The 13,958-nt window shown below is 40.7% G+C and overlaps 1 protein-coding gene across 2 annotated transcripts; it reads left to right on the forward strand.

Annotated features, from left to right (window-relative positions):
• The first annotated feature begins 274 nt into the window (after window positions 1-274).
• Window positions 275-13,723, forward strand: tax1bp1b (Tax1 (human T-cell leukemia virus type I) binding protein 1b). Of its 2 annotated transcripts, XM_068569244.1 has the most exons (18): window positions 275-407; window positions 2,369-2,562; window positions 5,595-5,697; window positions 6,124-6,314; window positions 6,527-6,685; window positions 7,652-7,800; window positions 8,097-8,187; window positions 8,851-9,036; window positions 9,232-9,483; window positions 10,136-10,309; window positions 10,726-10,798; window positions 10,907-11,025; window positions 11,189-11,314; window positions 11,824-11,910; window positions 12,487-12,706; window positions 12,814-12,974; window positions 13,077-13,162; window positions 13,447-13,723. In XM_068569244.1, exons 2-18 carry the CDS (start codon window positions 2,386-2,388, stop codon window positions 13,643-13,645), a joined length of 2,553 nt encoding a protein of 850 aa, XP_068425345.1. In that variant the 5' UTR covers window positions 275-407; window positions 2,369-2,385; the 3' UTR covers window positions 13,646-13,723. The 2 variants fall into 2 exon arrangements, with proteins under 2 accessions (XP_068425345.1, XP_068425346.1); XM_068569245.1 differs by lacking the exon at window positions 11,824-11,910.
• Window positions 13,724-13,958: the final 235 nt, after the last annotated feature.

Below are 13,958 nucleotides of genomic sequence, written 5' to 3' on the forward strand. Positions count from 1 at the left end.
CAACAGAGTAGAACACAGAAACTAAGCATCAACATTACCATTGCAATATGTACAATCCAAAGATATATTGAATTAGATATATGACCATATGGACAATGACAACACATTTGGGAGGGTTTACCATTCAAGTTGTGCAGCTGGTTACTTTCCACAACGGCTTATATATTTGGACTTCCATGATATCATTAATTGTACCATGCAACATCAAGTCCACAAACAATTGTTAGTTATTTTGTAAGAGTATTACATTGTTATAAGTGGGTGGGATTGCCAACTATGTCCCCTGTCCGGAAGTGACGCAATGTTGTTATTATTCCAGGAAGAGGGCACGGGAAAGCACTGAACTGCGTCAACAATTGTTTTTATGATACGCTCGGATTTCAGCTGCTTTTCAACATGGCAACTTGGTATGTTTAATACTTATTTTTTTCAACACGACGAACCACACAGTTGTCGTTAATATTCTGTCCGCGTGTCATGTTTTTGAGACAGCTAAGCTAACTGTTTACGTCGACTAACCATGTCCTCCTCGATATCTGAGCTCTCTAGCTAGCTGCTCTCCTCGTTGAGGCTATTGTGATGTTTATCACCCAATGCTGAGTATTTGAAGTGTTTGAATTCATATGTAGCCATGGAGTCACAAAGAACACATATAACGTAATATTTAGCCTGTAACGTGTGATTTAATCCAGAAAGGTAGCTACCGTCAGCTAACTAGCCAGCTAGCTGCATTAGCTGTTCACTGAGGCCTGCTTCTGTTAACATATAAAATCAGTCATTATCGTCAACTTTGGCCAAATTCGTATCTAAAGTCGCACATCGGAGTTCCGGTGATCGCTGTAAGGTAACGTTAGATGACAACAATGTTCAGTGTTTCCGATTATCATCCGAGCATCTGTTTTTTTACTGTCACAGGCCCTATTACGTAGGACAAAATGATATCAGCTGAGGCCGAGATGGAAGATCCCCCCTGAAGTAGAACTCACGCTCCTCGTGTTCACTTAAAACAGAGGTCACTTCTATCTAGAACTGTTTATTAGTCTCTGCTGCCATCACTATCTGAGTATTTAAGAATAATATCCCTGAAAATAAAGTGGTCTAAAATGCACAGTATGTTACACTACTACTATCGGGTATAAAGTGCACCTAAATAATACTAAATTGTGCTTCATCACTGAAGTGGTTGTTTTCTTATTAGCGTAAAAGATAACCATCAAGCATTAGCTAGCTCACAGGTAACATTGAGTTATTATTGTTTTAAATAAAACATTAATTTCTTTTACTTATTTGTCATTTGCAAAAGTATTCATTTTGCATTTTGGGGAATATGCCACCAAGTACATTTTGAGGTCACTGTATCATAAAATCCTTTGCATGCCTTTTGGTGTTATCAGTGTACTTGTATCACTATTTCAGCAATCATTGATAAATACATGAACTGAAATACATGAAAAGACCAATGAAAATATGTGTTTAGTTTAAAACAAACACCAATACTACTTTGGGTGTTACTGCTAAGTTTAAGTTGTATGTATATAGTTACAGTATCATTTACCTGCACCCCTTGACAATCATTTGTGGGAAGTAATAGGTCATGGGTTCTCTTGTAAAGGTGGTTTCCCCACTGATAAGTGACTATTTTGTTGCTCACAGAGAAACTTCCAGATTGCATTCATTTCAAACATGTCCTCTATTTTTGCTGATTGAGCATGGACCCTTCACTACGAAACAAAATTCAGGATTCATTTGATGATATTCAATGTTAAGACAAACCAAGCCAACGCTTGTCTTCTAGTGACAATACCCAATCAGGGCTGATACTATAATACATCTGTTTAATGGAAATACTTTAAAATGATACCATACACTAATCCGATGACTAAAAACGTAAGATAGATTAGATACATGCACTTATTGACAGTTTTTTTTTTAAATTTTTTTTTTTAAATGATTCTAATAAATAAAAACTACAGCAGGTTAGGATGGCACAAACATTTTACATGGGTCTGGATTAAAATAAAAATCCATGTCCTTGAATAATGATTATATTTATCATCTGAAAATTGACCAGAGCCCTTTTTTAATATAAAAAATGCTTACCTTCAGTAAAATGACGATGTTTTCACAAAATGTACAGCAATCTTATAGAAATATGATTCAAATTGATTTCACTCTGTACAAGATAAATAATAGAATAAGATTCATTTTTATTCAACAGCAATGTATAGTAATTATATGATTGTCAGGGTCAAATCAGTTGTGTTGTGTAGAAAGGGCTTGTCTTTTTTAAGAGTTGTATTTTGTTTCTTTTTCTACGGTTATTATTGTTCCTAATCATATATTCTGTGGCTTGTCTCTTCCTGTGTAGCTACTGCTGAGTGATTTATGGCACTGTTCCTGGACGGGACTTTATTAAGCACCAACATGGACACATCAAACTTTGCCCATGTCATCTTCCAGAATGTGGGGAAGAGTTACATGCCCCATGCTGCTCTGGAGTGTCACTATACACTGACGCAGTTCATCAAACCAAATCCAAAGGACTGGGTTGGCATATTCAAGGTGAAGAACCCTCTTCAATGTGTTGTACAAGCCTTTAAAGAAAACAATATATGCATAATCATTATTAGTAATTGGAGTAGCAGAAGTATTACAGTATTTGTTTTAATGGCTAGAGCATAGTGCATATGATATATTGCAAGGTAAATCTGTAACTGCAGTATGACATTGTGGCTATCGAAGCATGTGTTAAACAATCCATGACTCTGTGCCAGTGAACACCTTGCAGGTATGTTTTAGATTGTTTTAATTTTTGCAGTAATTACTAGTACTTTTTTTTGAAAAAGTGGAAACAAAATATTACTTCATTGGTAAAGAAAAACTGAGAGATTGCAAGTGCAACTATTGTCAAATTTATTTGAACTTTAAAGGGGGGATGGAGCATTTTGATCCTTGCAACACACTTCAGTGTCACACATGGATCTTGTTATAGGAGCGGTCATTTATTTTCACCTCAGAAGCAGATGGCTCAAGGCTCTTCTGGACCAACATGCAACAAAATGCAACAAAAATATCAAACTAATGGCTTTCTCTGTCTGTGTTGCATTCTGCTTGAATGCGCTGCTCGTATGAAGAGTCAGACATATACTTGTATCATGCACTTGTTCTTGTACCATGCTGTAATGCCATTAAGCCAGACAAGACCAATTGTTGCAGTTTTGTTGAGCATGAGCGATTATAATGGTTCACATCTTTGTAACTTTGACTAAAGCCATTTATCCATTCTGTGTCAGAAAAAACATGTCCGTGGTTAATATACTTACCGTGTGCTATGCGTGATATATTTGTGGATGCACGTATAGAGAAGTTTTCGTCAAGCCTCACTGAGGTCATCTTAGGATCCTGACGGTAGATCAGATCATGTCTGGCTGTTAAGATGCTAGATTTATCACTTAGTAGTTGGATGCCTCATCGCATTGTGCTTAGCCTCAAGCGAGACACCAACTAGATCTTAAAATCACTAATTTCTCGAGCCTCTAAAACACAGAGCTGAGCTGGAAAAGGCTGAGGGCAGGATCGTAAATTGTGTAAATGTTCCTGGCAGTGCTGACATATGAGACGTTTGGTGCCAAGTTCTTCTGTTTGTAAGCAAAGAGATCACCTGGATACACTGGGCATCGGTGTTAGCTTTTGCCAAACAAAGCAAATACTGTCTCCGATTATTTGGCGTTTATTTGATGCGCTTTTGCTCTCAATATAGTGCATGTTCCAGATATGTCTTGGTCAGTCATGCGGCTTGAGTAGAAAAGGTCAGATGGTCCAGTCGGTTGCAGTGTAGTTGTCAGCACAGCTGCTTTGATTGCGCAATCGTGCTCCTCTGTGGTTTCATCATCATCTTTGGTGGTAATTTGGGTTAAAGAAATATAAATTTGAAGAATTAAGACTAAATTGAAAATTAATTATCCCCACATTTCTAATTTAGGTGTTCACATGGCAACTTTAAAATAATTTACAAATGTTTAAATTATACACTTTTAGTTAGCAAGTCAAACAAACTATGCTATTGATGATGCATTGATGGTAGACAGGTTCTTGTTTGCACATGGACAAACGCAGCCTTTGGCCCGTTTTTGATGTTGAAACATTTATCAGACTGCGTGATGCAAGCTGCTCTGCGGTTCATGGTGGAATGCTGTTGGGGCAGGTTGTCACAGTAGCCAAGGAGAAAGCAAGCCCTGCTTTATAATTATCCTGTTTTTAAAGCACAACCGTTTTGTGTGATTCATGAACAACTTGCTTTTCAATATATAGTCTAACTGTTAGACGGTACATCACCTCCTGCAGCAGTTTTGCCACCGGTTTCTCACAGCTTTCTTACACAGGTATGACTTTGCTGGAATGCTGGTGAAATGCCACGTTTAAAATAAAATGCAGTGGTCGGCTTTATGATCCCATTCGGTAACTGCTTTTATGTTTGGAGATTTCACTCTTGCAGTGTTGCCTGTGTTACCGGTCCCCAGTCCAGGTTTTTTTTTTTTATGGTAGCTCTATGCTGTCTCTCCTTCCGCTCCTCTTATTTCTACACATTGCAGACCACTCTGTTGGAAGTGAAAGAGTTCCTCTCAGAGCTTTCACCCACCACCACCTCTGCTGCTCTAATGAGTGGACTGGTAAGGGCTAGCCTTCAGTAATGACACTCTCTAACTAGGTGCCTTTTAATTGCTTCCTGTTCTTTACTGCTGGAGGCTGGAACTACACTGGTAACTATTGGGGGTTTTGGAGCACCAGAGCTTTCTATCTCTGGCTCTGATGAACACTTGCAGTATTGTAGCTGCAGGCTGTTTGTACACAAGTGAGAAAATAAACTGCCCAGATAGTGAAAAAATGCCTGTACACATCAAAGCAACATATGATGCATACATTTCAGTGAGATCTGTCTACATGACAATCTAAAATATAATTTTGGCTAAAGTTTACAAGTCAAATCACACGTTTTAATCCATGTTCTGTGGTGGTTGCTGGTGTAATAGGCTGTTTTTGACTGGGCTTGTTGTGGATGCACGTGTGTGCCTGAGTGTGCACACTGAGAGCCAGCCAGCACGACGTGACTTTGATTTAGTTTGACAGTTTTATTGCGCCAGGCTGAAGTTATGGATGTATTTTTTGTACTCCCTCCTCATCAGCCATCAGTTAACAACACATAAAATACGTATAATTACATTTTGGTTTTCATTTTTCAAGTCACCTATGTATAAAATTGTCACCTATTTTCCTTTTCCGGTTAGAAGTGAGTTGTAGTTACATTTCCTCAGTTAGGCTTGCTCATGAAAAGAGCTGGACCGTTTGCACGTGTTGACCGGGAGTGTTAGTGGCTTATAGAAATGATAATTTTTCCTTTTCTGTACACTCTTGCACTATCACTCAAACATAGATCTAAAAAACTCCATGATTACCGTAATAAACCAGTATGAGACATTTTGGAAGTGGTACTGTGTAGATTCTAGGAAGTCTCCTTGTTAATCCTCCATTGTTATTATCTTACACTGATGTGGTGAGAACGTCTGGTTGAATGTATTCCCCACAATGTCTCACAGGTTGGTTGGAGCACAGCGAGGGACTATTACACATTCTTGTGGTCGCCTCTCCCAGAGAACTATGTGGAAGGCACCGCAGTCAACCGAATAGCGGTCTTTCAGGGTAAGATCATACCATAGTTTTATATAACTTTGACACCTTTTAATAACTGCATATCTGAGTGCTGTTCAGAGGATTGTTAAAACTGAATCGGTGGGTAGAAATAAATGTGAAGCTTTCCCCACAGAGCTCTATTCATGTGTTAGATAAATTTGATTGAATCTGTTATACTTCTTTTTAAAAAGTAATGGAGAGTGACATGAAGGGAAGAAAGAGTCTTATTTACTTTTTAGATTCAAACCATGCATTTTTTCCCCAAATTCACACACTTATTACAAGGTGTAACTGCACTTTGTAATAACTTTGGAATAAGTGTGCAGTTTAAGAGAAGCTAAGGACAAAGGCGTGTCGGGGGTTGCAGAGGGATATCTTTTGCTTTGCTTCTATGTAATGCTGTGAGTTTGCTGACTGGATGTTCTTCTTCCACAGGATATTATGTGCCCAATGATGATGCAGAGTTCTACCAGTTCTGCTATGTGACCCACAAAGGGGAGATCAGGGGAGCCAGCACGCCGTTCCAGTTTCGTGCCAACAGCCCTTCAGAGGACGAGCTGCTGACTGTGGAGGATGAATGCAACTCTGACATCCTGGTGGTCACCACCAAGGCCGGCTTCCTTGAGGTACAGCGGGCCATAACAGTGCTGCTTGATGCATCAATGTGCTCAGATCTTTCGTGGCTGTTCCATCTAGAACTGTTACGCTATGTTATAGATGATGTACAGTGGTGAATAACTTTATTTGCTCATTGAGCATGGTGTTTTTTGTTTGTTAGTGAAGTTAATTAGTATGTGAGTGGCCCGAACAGCTTGACCAACTCATCTCTCCCGTGCAGCAAAAGATGGAGGAAGCCCAGAGAGAAAAAGAGGTGCTGGTCCAAAACATGGCCCTCCTGCAGCACGAGAAGGAGCAGCTGGAAGCTGAGAAGGAGAGCCTGCAGAAGGAGTGCGAGCAGGAGAAGGAAACCTGCGCCCAGCTGAGAAGAGAGAGCCAAGTAAGCTGAAAATGGACTGAGTATATTTTTGAGGGCAGTCAGGAAGTGCCAGCAGTAAGGAGGGAGGAAAATGTTTGCTGCTGTTTTAACAGATTTGTTAATGAAGCAAGAAGTCTTGCTCTTTTTTTCTGTTGTATGTTATAGTCATTCTTGGTTGTTGATTGAGCAACACATGCTGATAAGTGTGCTAAATGATATGACTGATGCTCTTTTCTAGTTCTTGTAGTTATACCACGGACAGGTTTACGTTTGGCCAAACAGTCTCTTAGCACCCTCTAGCGAAAGACTGCGAATATGCAGAGCTACTCAAACTTGTGGTCCACTAAAAGCATAAATCACACTCTGACATATATGAATGTCTAAATTATCAAAGTTGTAATGCTGTTTTTTATAGCATAGCATTAAGTTTTAACGGCGGTGGCAGTATTAATTCATATTGCTGTCCTCTGCAGCCTTTAATATGCTTTTTCAGATGAAAACATGATTACAGATTTTGTGGCTGTTAATTTTATGGCTAAACTTTTATATGATTTTTTTAATGTGGTGTGAATACAAAGATTTAAAAAATCCTTCTATAAACAAATTGTTAAACAAAAATAATTTATTTTTGCTTTTTTGATGTCTTCTTTTAAGTTTGAGAGCACAGCATTGTGACAGAATGTTCATTTTGGCCTCAAGTTTTTATGCTTTGCGCATGTTAACCAGAAGCAGACAGTCAAAGAAAGAGAGAAAAAGTGATATAACAAGAAGTTAGCATTATTTTGTTATATCAGTCTTGAACCTATCTTGGCACCAATTGGAGTAAAGTATTTGTTTTATGAGTGAGAATGATGAACTCCTTAGTAATTAATTCATTAGATCCTGTACATTATCAAACGGAAGCATTCTTTTTGTATACTTTTTTGTTTTTGTTTGAATATTTATTATTATTTATTTATGCCAACATTATACTTGATTGTCTCCCAGGAATTGCAGAACTCTTCACAGGCCCTGCAGGAAGAGAAAGAGGAAGTAAAGAGGAGGCTGGAAGAGGCCACGGCCAGAGTTATACAGTTGGAGGAGGATCTGATTGGAGTCACCCAGAAGGGTCTACAAAAGGAAACCGAGCTGGACAGGTGAGTTCAGGATGCAGGTGGTGTTGCAGATTCACTCACTGTAAAGCAGGTTTTGGTCATCACACATGTCATATTTTTCACATGTTTTATGTATAACCTGTTTAATAAGGGAGCAAGTAGCAAACTTTTTCTTGCAGCTTGTTTTATTTGTGAGTAGTGCATGAAAAACCGCGTCGAGCATAATCTATAATGTGGTCACCATCACTAATCAATTATTCCAAACGCTGAATGTGAACGTAGACAGTGTGATGGGCGATACAATTTGTGACTAACAATGTTTATGACCTTTCCTTTAGTCTTAAGGACAGAGTAAAGAAACTCACAGCAGAGAAAGAGGCTCTTGAATCTCATCTCAAGAATGAGAAAGATGAGAAGGAACTCTATAAGGTAAAATATGCTAGTAGTATTAGTACAGTTCTTCACATTAACAATATATAACAAAATAAACTGTGTCAATGTTCTGGTCGCTAGCAGCGATGCACTTTCATGTCACATGATCATAATATGAACTCGGTTGGCTTAGCAGGGGTTCGGTTGACTGCCATGTTAGTGACAGCTTTACAGTCTGTACAATTAACAATAATTTATTTTATACTACATGACCCAAATTGGAGTCCGGTTCATTTACTTTTTCTGTTTTTCACTTTTTACTACTGTGATTATTCTGTATACTCTTGTCGAGCCTTTAGTCTAAAGACGGCTTGCCTTATTCTGTCTTCTTCTGGTGCGTCTGGTGTTTCCGTGCCTTTGTTGTGGTCCGCACTGCACAGGAACTGGGAACGCCACACAATTTAGTGACGCCACGGAAATGAAGCAACAAACCTATATCTAATTTAACTTGCACCCCCACACTGGAGCCGTTGCACAAGGACAACTTTATGGGCCTATCGCAATCCCTGTTTTGTAATTTAGGCCATGCTACATTGATGTTAATACTCATATGTTCTTTGGTACATGATCGTGATTGGTGTTATTTAAATGAGGCAAATGCCAAGGACTTTATGTTTAATAGCTTATCCTGTGCTCCATAACCTCTTGTGTGCACACCAGATTCACCTGAAAAACCGGGAGCTGGAGAACACTAAACTGAGTGCAGAGCTGCAGATGCTGAAGTCTGTGGATGTGAACAAGGAAAACACAATTGCCCAGTTCAAGGAGGAGGTGGGACGCCTGCAGGCGGGCCTCACTGAGAAGGAGAAACAGTACAGAGAGATCCTGGCCAAGGTTCCCCCCTTGGTACAAATTATTATTACTTTAAAACTTAAAAAAAGTCACAACACCAAGATAAATTTGTCATGAACAGTATTTAACTTGATTAGTGCTTAGGTCATAATAATGATGAGATAAAAATGAAAACAAAATATTGATAATAAGAAGAATGACCTTGCAGGACGAACAAACCTTGACTTGAAACGTCTTTGTTTCTGGCAGGGAGATATGAAGGCCATGAAGGAGAAGCTGCGGCAGAAGGAAGAGCAGCTCCAGGCCAACCAGCAGCAGGCCTCCTTGTTAGCCGCTGAGTTGAGGGACGCCTCGAGCACCCGAGACCGTACCATGTCGGAACTCTACCACATGAAGCTGGAGGCCGATGCCCTTCGCCAGGCTAAGGCTGAAGCTCAGGCCCAGTGCGTCCGCCTGGAGCGCCTGGTGGAGCAGATGAAGACAGAGGCCAAAATGGAAGCGGTACGGATAATCAACAGGCTTTATTGATGAAACATTGCTTTTATTAGTTGACTTGTTTGATGTAATCATAAGTCAATCTCGGAGGTGATGTGTGAGCATATAAACCATGTTCATATGCTGTGTGGCAATGAGAAAAAAAGATAACCAAATTCATAATTGATCGAAATTTATAACGGAACGGAGCAACTGTATTGAAACGTTATCATTATTGTCCAACCCTTTTTCTAAGTATGGTTTGTTTTACTGAAACAAAGCATAGCATACTGAAGAACGTTACTGGGAGGAAGAGCAAACAAAAAGCCTCTCAGGGTTTTTTTTTTTTATTGGTTCTGCTTTGAAGGCGGCTGTAATTATGTCCATAAGTTAGGGCTAGCCAGGCGTAAAAAAAGAAAAAAGATAACATCGTCAAGATGATCAACACAGTTTCCTGCGCGGCATGAGAGCTCCACATAACAAAAGCTTTTTGTTGATCAGCATGGTTTTACTAAAGAATAATTTAATAGCATCCCTTGACTACAAAGCCCCTGTAGTACCTTAATGGTTCGGTTTGATCATCTCTAATGTCTGTTAGGGGTTTCTTTTCCATCACTACAACTTCCCAGCTACCTTTTGCAGTCAGCCCATTAATTACTGTAATAATTGTCTTCACCAGGCTAAAACAGAAGAAGAAGAAGCTGCAGGAGACCCTGCTGTGCTAGCAGAGCTGCAGAGAGAGGTGGAGGATCTGAGGCTGCGGCTGCACATGGCTGCAGAACACTACAAGGAGAAATACAAGGAATGTCAGCGACTGCAAAAACATGTGCTTAGACTCTCCGACCAGCAAGGGGTAGGTCCGCCTGACACCAGCCAACATACTTTCTGCTTATGATTATACATGAGAACAGAACTTGCAATGGATTTCTGTAACACATTTCTGACCATCACATCCCTCGAAATGCCCTCAGAGGTAAAAGGTGGAGATGAATCTCTGTCAGTGTTCAATGTGCTTGTTTAAGACATTAACACATTCTAATTTATTTTTGTAAAATGAAAATGCAGACATTCATTACTACACAAAAACATTGTCTGCTGTGTAATTGTTTTAAGGAGCATACTTTAGTTTGTGCTCTTGAAAGTCATGTTCAATTTTTGTTGTTTACTGATATTGCGTGTCTCTAACTCAAGCCGGCGGCAGTTTGCTTTATTTCTTCTCCTAGTTGCATTGAGAGCTCATTTTCAACACTTTCTTTGTCCTGTCTGTAGGATCCAAAGAGAAGCTCAGCACAAGAGGCCTCAACAATACCTGTATCAGTGAGTCCAGACATATCAGTGCCAGGTACGTTTGCTCTAACTCTCCCAAAGTGTAAGGCATGGAATGAACAATTGCAGGTTAAAACTACAATCATGCTTTGCCAAACTGTCTATCTTGTCCTTGTCCCCACAGGGAGTCCAGGTGCTGCTGATCCCATGTTGGAAGCCATCATCCAGGAAAAGCTGAAAGGATATAGCAGAGAGGTTTCCGACAGGAATGACAAGTACAGGAAATGCAAGCAGATGCTAGTGGTAAGAAACAGATTATTTACGTCTTTTTACCGATCATGTGCTCCCAAAATAGACGTTCAAACCTGGATGTCAAAGACTCATGTTAAGTACCACCTGCATTGTAAGATAAAGAAATATGATTGTTTTATAAAAGAGCTCTGGTTGATATCTGACTGCTCTTCAGGAGGAGAAGGAGCGTAGCTGCATGTTTGCTGATGAGCTGGCCAAGATGGAGGTGAAATTTAAGGAACAACTGAAGATGAATGAGAACATGAAACTGCAGTTGGCATCAGAGGAAGATCGCTACAAGGTCAGTCTAGACACTTAGCACTGCGGTCAGGCCATTTGTTGCAAGAGATGCTCTGCCGCTGCTTTCAAATCAGGTCTGTCTTTGGACACTTACAGCGTTTTTACTGCTGGGTATGGCTGGTTAAGCTCTGGGATGGAGCCTTTGATGCTATCGCTCCCCTTGAACAGAGCCTCTGTGACAGTGTTGTTTATGAGCAGGCCTATCTGTGAGACGACATTTTACTGCTGTTTATTTCAAACTCTGGAGACAAGCGAAGTTTGGCTCTGTGGAGTCATCTCCAGTTGCCTGGCTAATGCTGTGCTTGGCACGGGCCAGGCGGATATTTGCTTAGTGTCTAGGAGGAATTCAAACAGGTTGTTTTGCTTTGACCGTATTGTGCATAAATCAGTCCTCTGCAAAGGGAAGCTTTTTATGGCTGCGATCAATTAATGTCACGTACCGCGGGTCTGAGAGTATTTCAATCACCGGCATGTCATTTGTTTGAGGATTGTGTTTTTTGTTTACCTCAGAGCCAGGTAGCTGAGAAGGGTCGAGAGCTGAAGGAGCTGAAGGACACACTAGCACTTGTTGTGAAGGAGAAGGAAAAAGTGGAGGGGGTTAGTGACAGCTTTCATTTTCTCTTTTATAGACTTCTTCCACTCTAAAAAATTCCTTGAAAACTGCCCATTCCCCTTCCAGTTTCCCTCTCCCAATCTGGTTTGTGTTTAATATGCCTCTAATTGTAGAAGCAAAGTAAATGAGTTCTTATTTTCCATTCCATTACTTTGGACCACAGCAAGGTCCTCACTGACCTACAATGTTGCTTCGAGGTAATGCTGTTACAGCTAAGAAGAGCAGAATGACCCAATTTGAGGTTTAGATTGTAAACTAAATTGGTGTCTGCAACTAACATCAATAAAACACAGCCTCCCATTCCCTTTGAAAAAGAGAAGAGTTTCTTTTTTAATGAAGGCACAAATTAAACTGTTTGTGTGAGCGAGAGAAAAAGCAAGAACTCATAGCCCAGGAGCTGCAGTGTGATTTTTCTATTTTTATTTTTTTTAAGCAGTGACGTGTTCCCTGCCTTGAAAGAGGGCATTGAGATACATAAAACATGATTAACTTGAACATCGTTGTTTATTGTTGTAAAATGAAAAAAGTAATGTTTTTCTATTCTGCTGCTTCCTGCTCAGGAGCTCCAGAAGGGTGGCAGCAGCAGTAGCAGCAGCAGCAGCAGGAAGGGAGATCAGGGCGGCAGTGAGAAAACCAGTTTGGAGAGCATCCAGTCCAGTGTGCCTTTATTCCTGCAGTACCCTGTCCCATACACCCAGGATGCCCCCACCCCCCTGCTGGTCTCTCAGAGCCCCAGCAAGCTGCATTTTGGGAACCCTTACGCCATCTCAGACTCAAAAGGTTTGGTCTCCTTTTTGAGATTCACATATCTTATTTTGTGGAAAATTCTCCGGGTAATAATTGGCTTGTATTTACAGCAACTATGACTCTGAATTCTCTCCCTGCAGATGATGAAGATGAGGAGTTCTCAGATGACCAGCTACTGAGGCTGCCCCCAGTGGGCCCGCCCTCCTGGGACAGTAATGTGGTGTGTATCCAACCCACCCGCAACCACAGCCGGCCTGAAGGCCACGAGGAGTCCGAGGAAAAGCAAAACAACAACAACAACGTAAGCCCACACTGTGATGTCGGTATTCTCTCGCACATTTCTTTTCTACCTTTGTAGTAAATATTCACAAATGATCATAACACACAAACATTTATTTCTCAGGGTAATACCAACGAAGAGCCCGCAGCAGCTGAAACTCACAGCCCATTTGTGAGTGACGGACAAACTGCCTTCTGCTTTGATCCCAGGTAACACACCCTCATACGCTTAAACTCTAATAAATGCCTGACAAGTTTGCTGCACCCTACATTTTCTAAACCTGTGCATTGTAACATGTGCGAAGTGTTTGTTCTGCTGCACAACCCCCTTTTGTTGGTATTAGTCATGCAGCAGGCCACCCACGTCGCATCAGACAGATGCTCTTTATTAGCCGGCGCTTCTGGTTTGCCCACGTCATCGCTCGACTGCATATTAACGTGAGCGTCCTCTCCCTGCCTTTTTCTTCTTCTTCTTCTGTCTTCTCCGTGCGCAGCATGGACATGAAGCGATGTCCGCTGTGTGAGGTCATCTTCCCGCCCAACTACGACCAGAGCAAGTTTGAGGAGCACGTGGAGAGCCACTGGAAAATCTGCCCCATGTGCAGCGAGCAGTTCCCGCTGGACTGCGACCAGAAGGTGTTTGAGAATCATGTGCTCACCCACTTTGACGGCCACATGCTCAACTTCGACTAGAAAAACAAAAAACAAAATCCGGCACATCCGGTCCGCCTACTTCCCGTGGCCCACTGAAATAAATCACTCTGCACTCTTTTCTGCATGTAATGGTGTGAAGATCAATTCTTTAGAACTATACTGACTTTCGCTTTGTTACTTCAACGTAGAGAAACACTTTGAAGTGATGTGACATTTTGAAATGACATTGTAATTCAGTGTGTATGGCGGGGCTGCTGAATTTTACATTTTCTTTTATAGGTGAAAGGGTTCCCGTCATTTGGATTTGAAGAATAATTTAGGGGGATATGACTGTTGTACTTCAAATTGACTC

This window comes from Clinocottus analis, unplaced genomic scaffold (genome assembly GCF_023055335.1).
Source record: "Clinocottus analis isolate CAN_PGR_092001 unplaced genomic scaffold, fCliAna1.0.p SCAF_9, whole genome shotgun sequence".
Classification (NCBI taxonomy): domain Eukaryota; kingdom Metazoa; phylum Chordata; class Actinopteri; order Perciformes; family Cottidae; genus Clinocottus; species Clinocottus analis.

Bases quoted from the DNA above. Each gene is read 5' to 3' on its own strand.
- tax1bp1b (XM_068569244.1), top strand. From the start codon at position 2,386: ATGGCACTGTTCCTGGACGGGACTTTATTAAGCACCAACATGGACACA. The intron at 11,026-11,188 runs GTAAGAAACAGA...ACTGCTCTTCAG, and splicing joins AATGCAAGCAGATGCTAGTG to GAGGAGAAGGAGCGTAGCTG. The intron at 11,911-12,486 runs GTTAGTGACAGC...CTTCCTGCTCAG, and splicing joins AGAAGGAAAAAGTGGAGGGG to GAGCTCCAGAAGGGTGGCAG.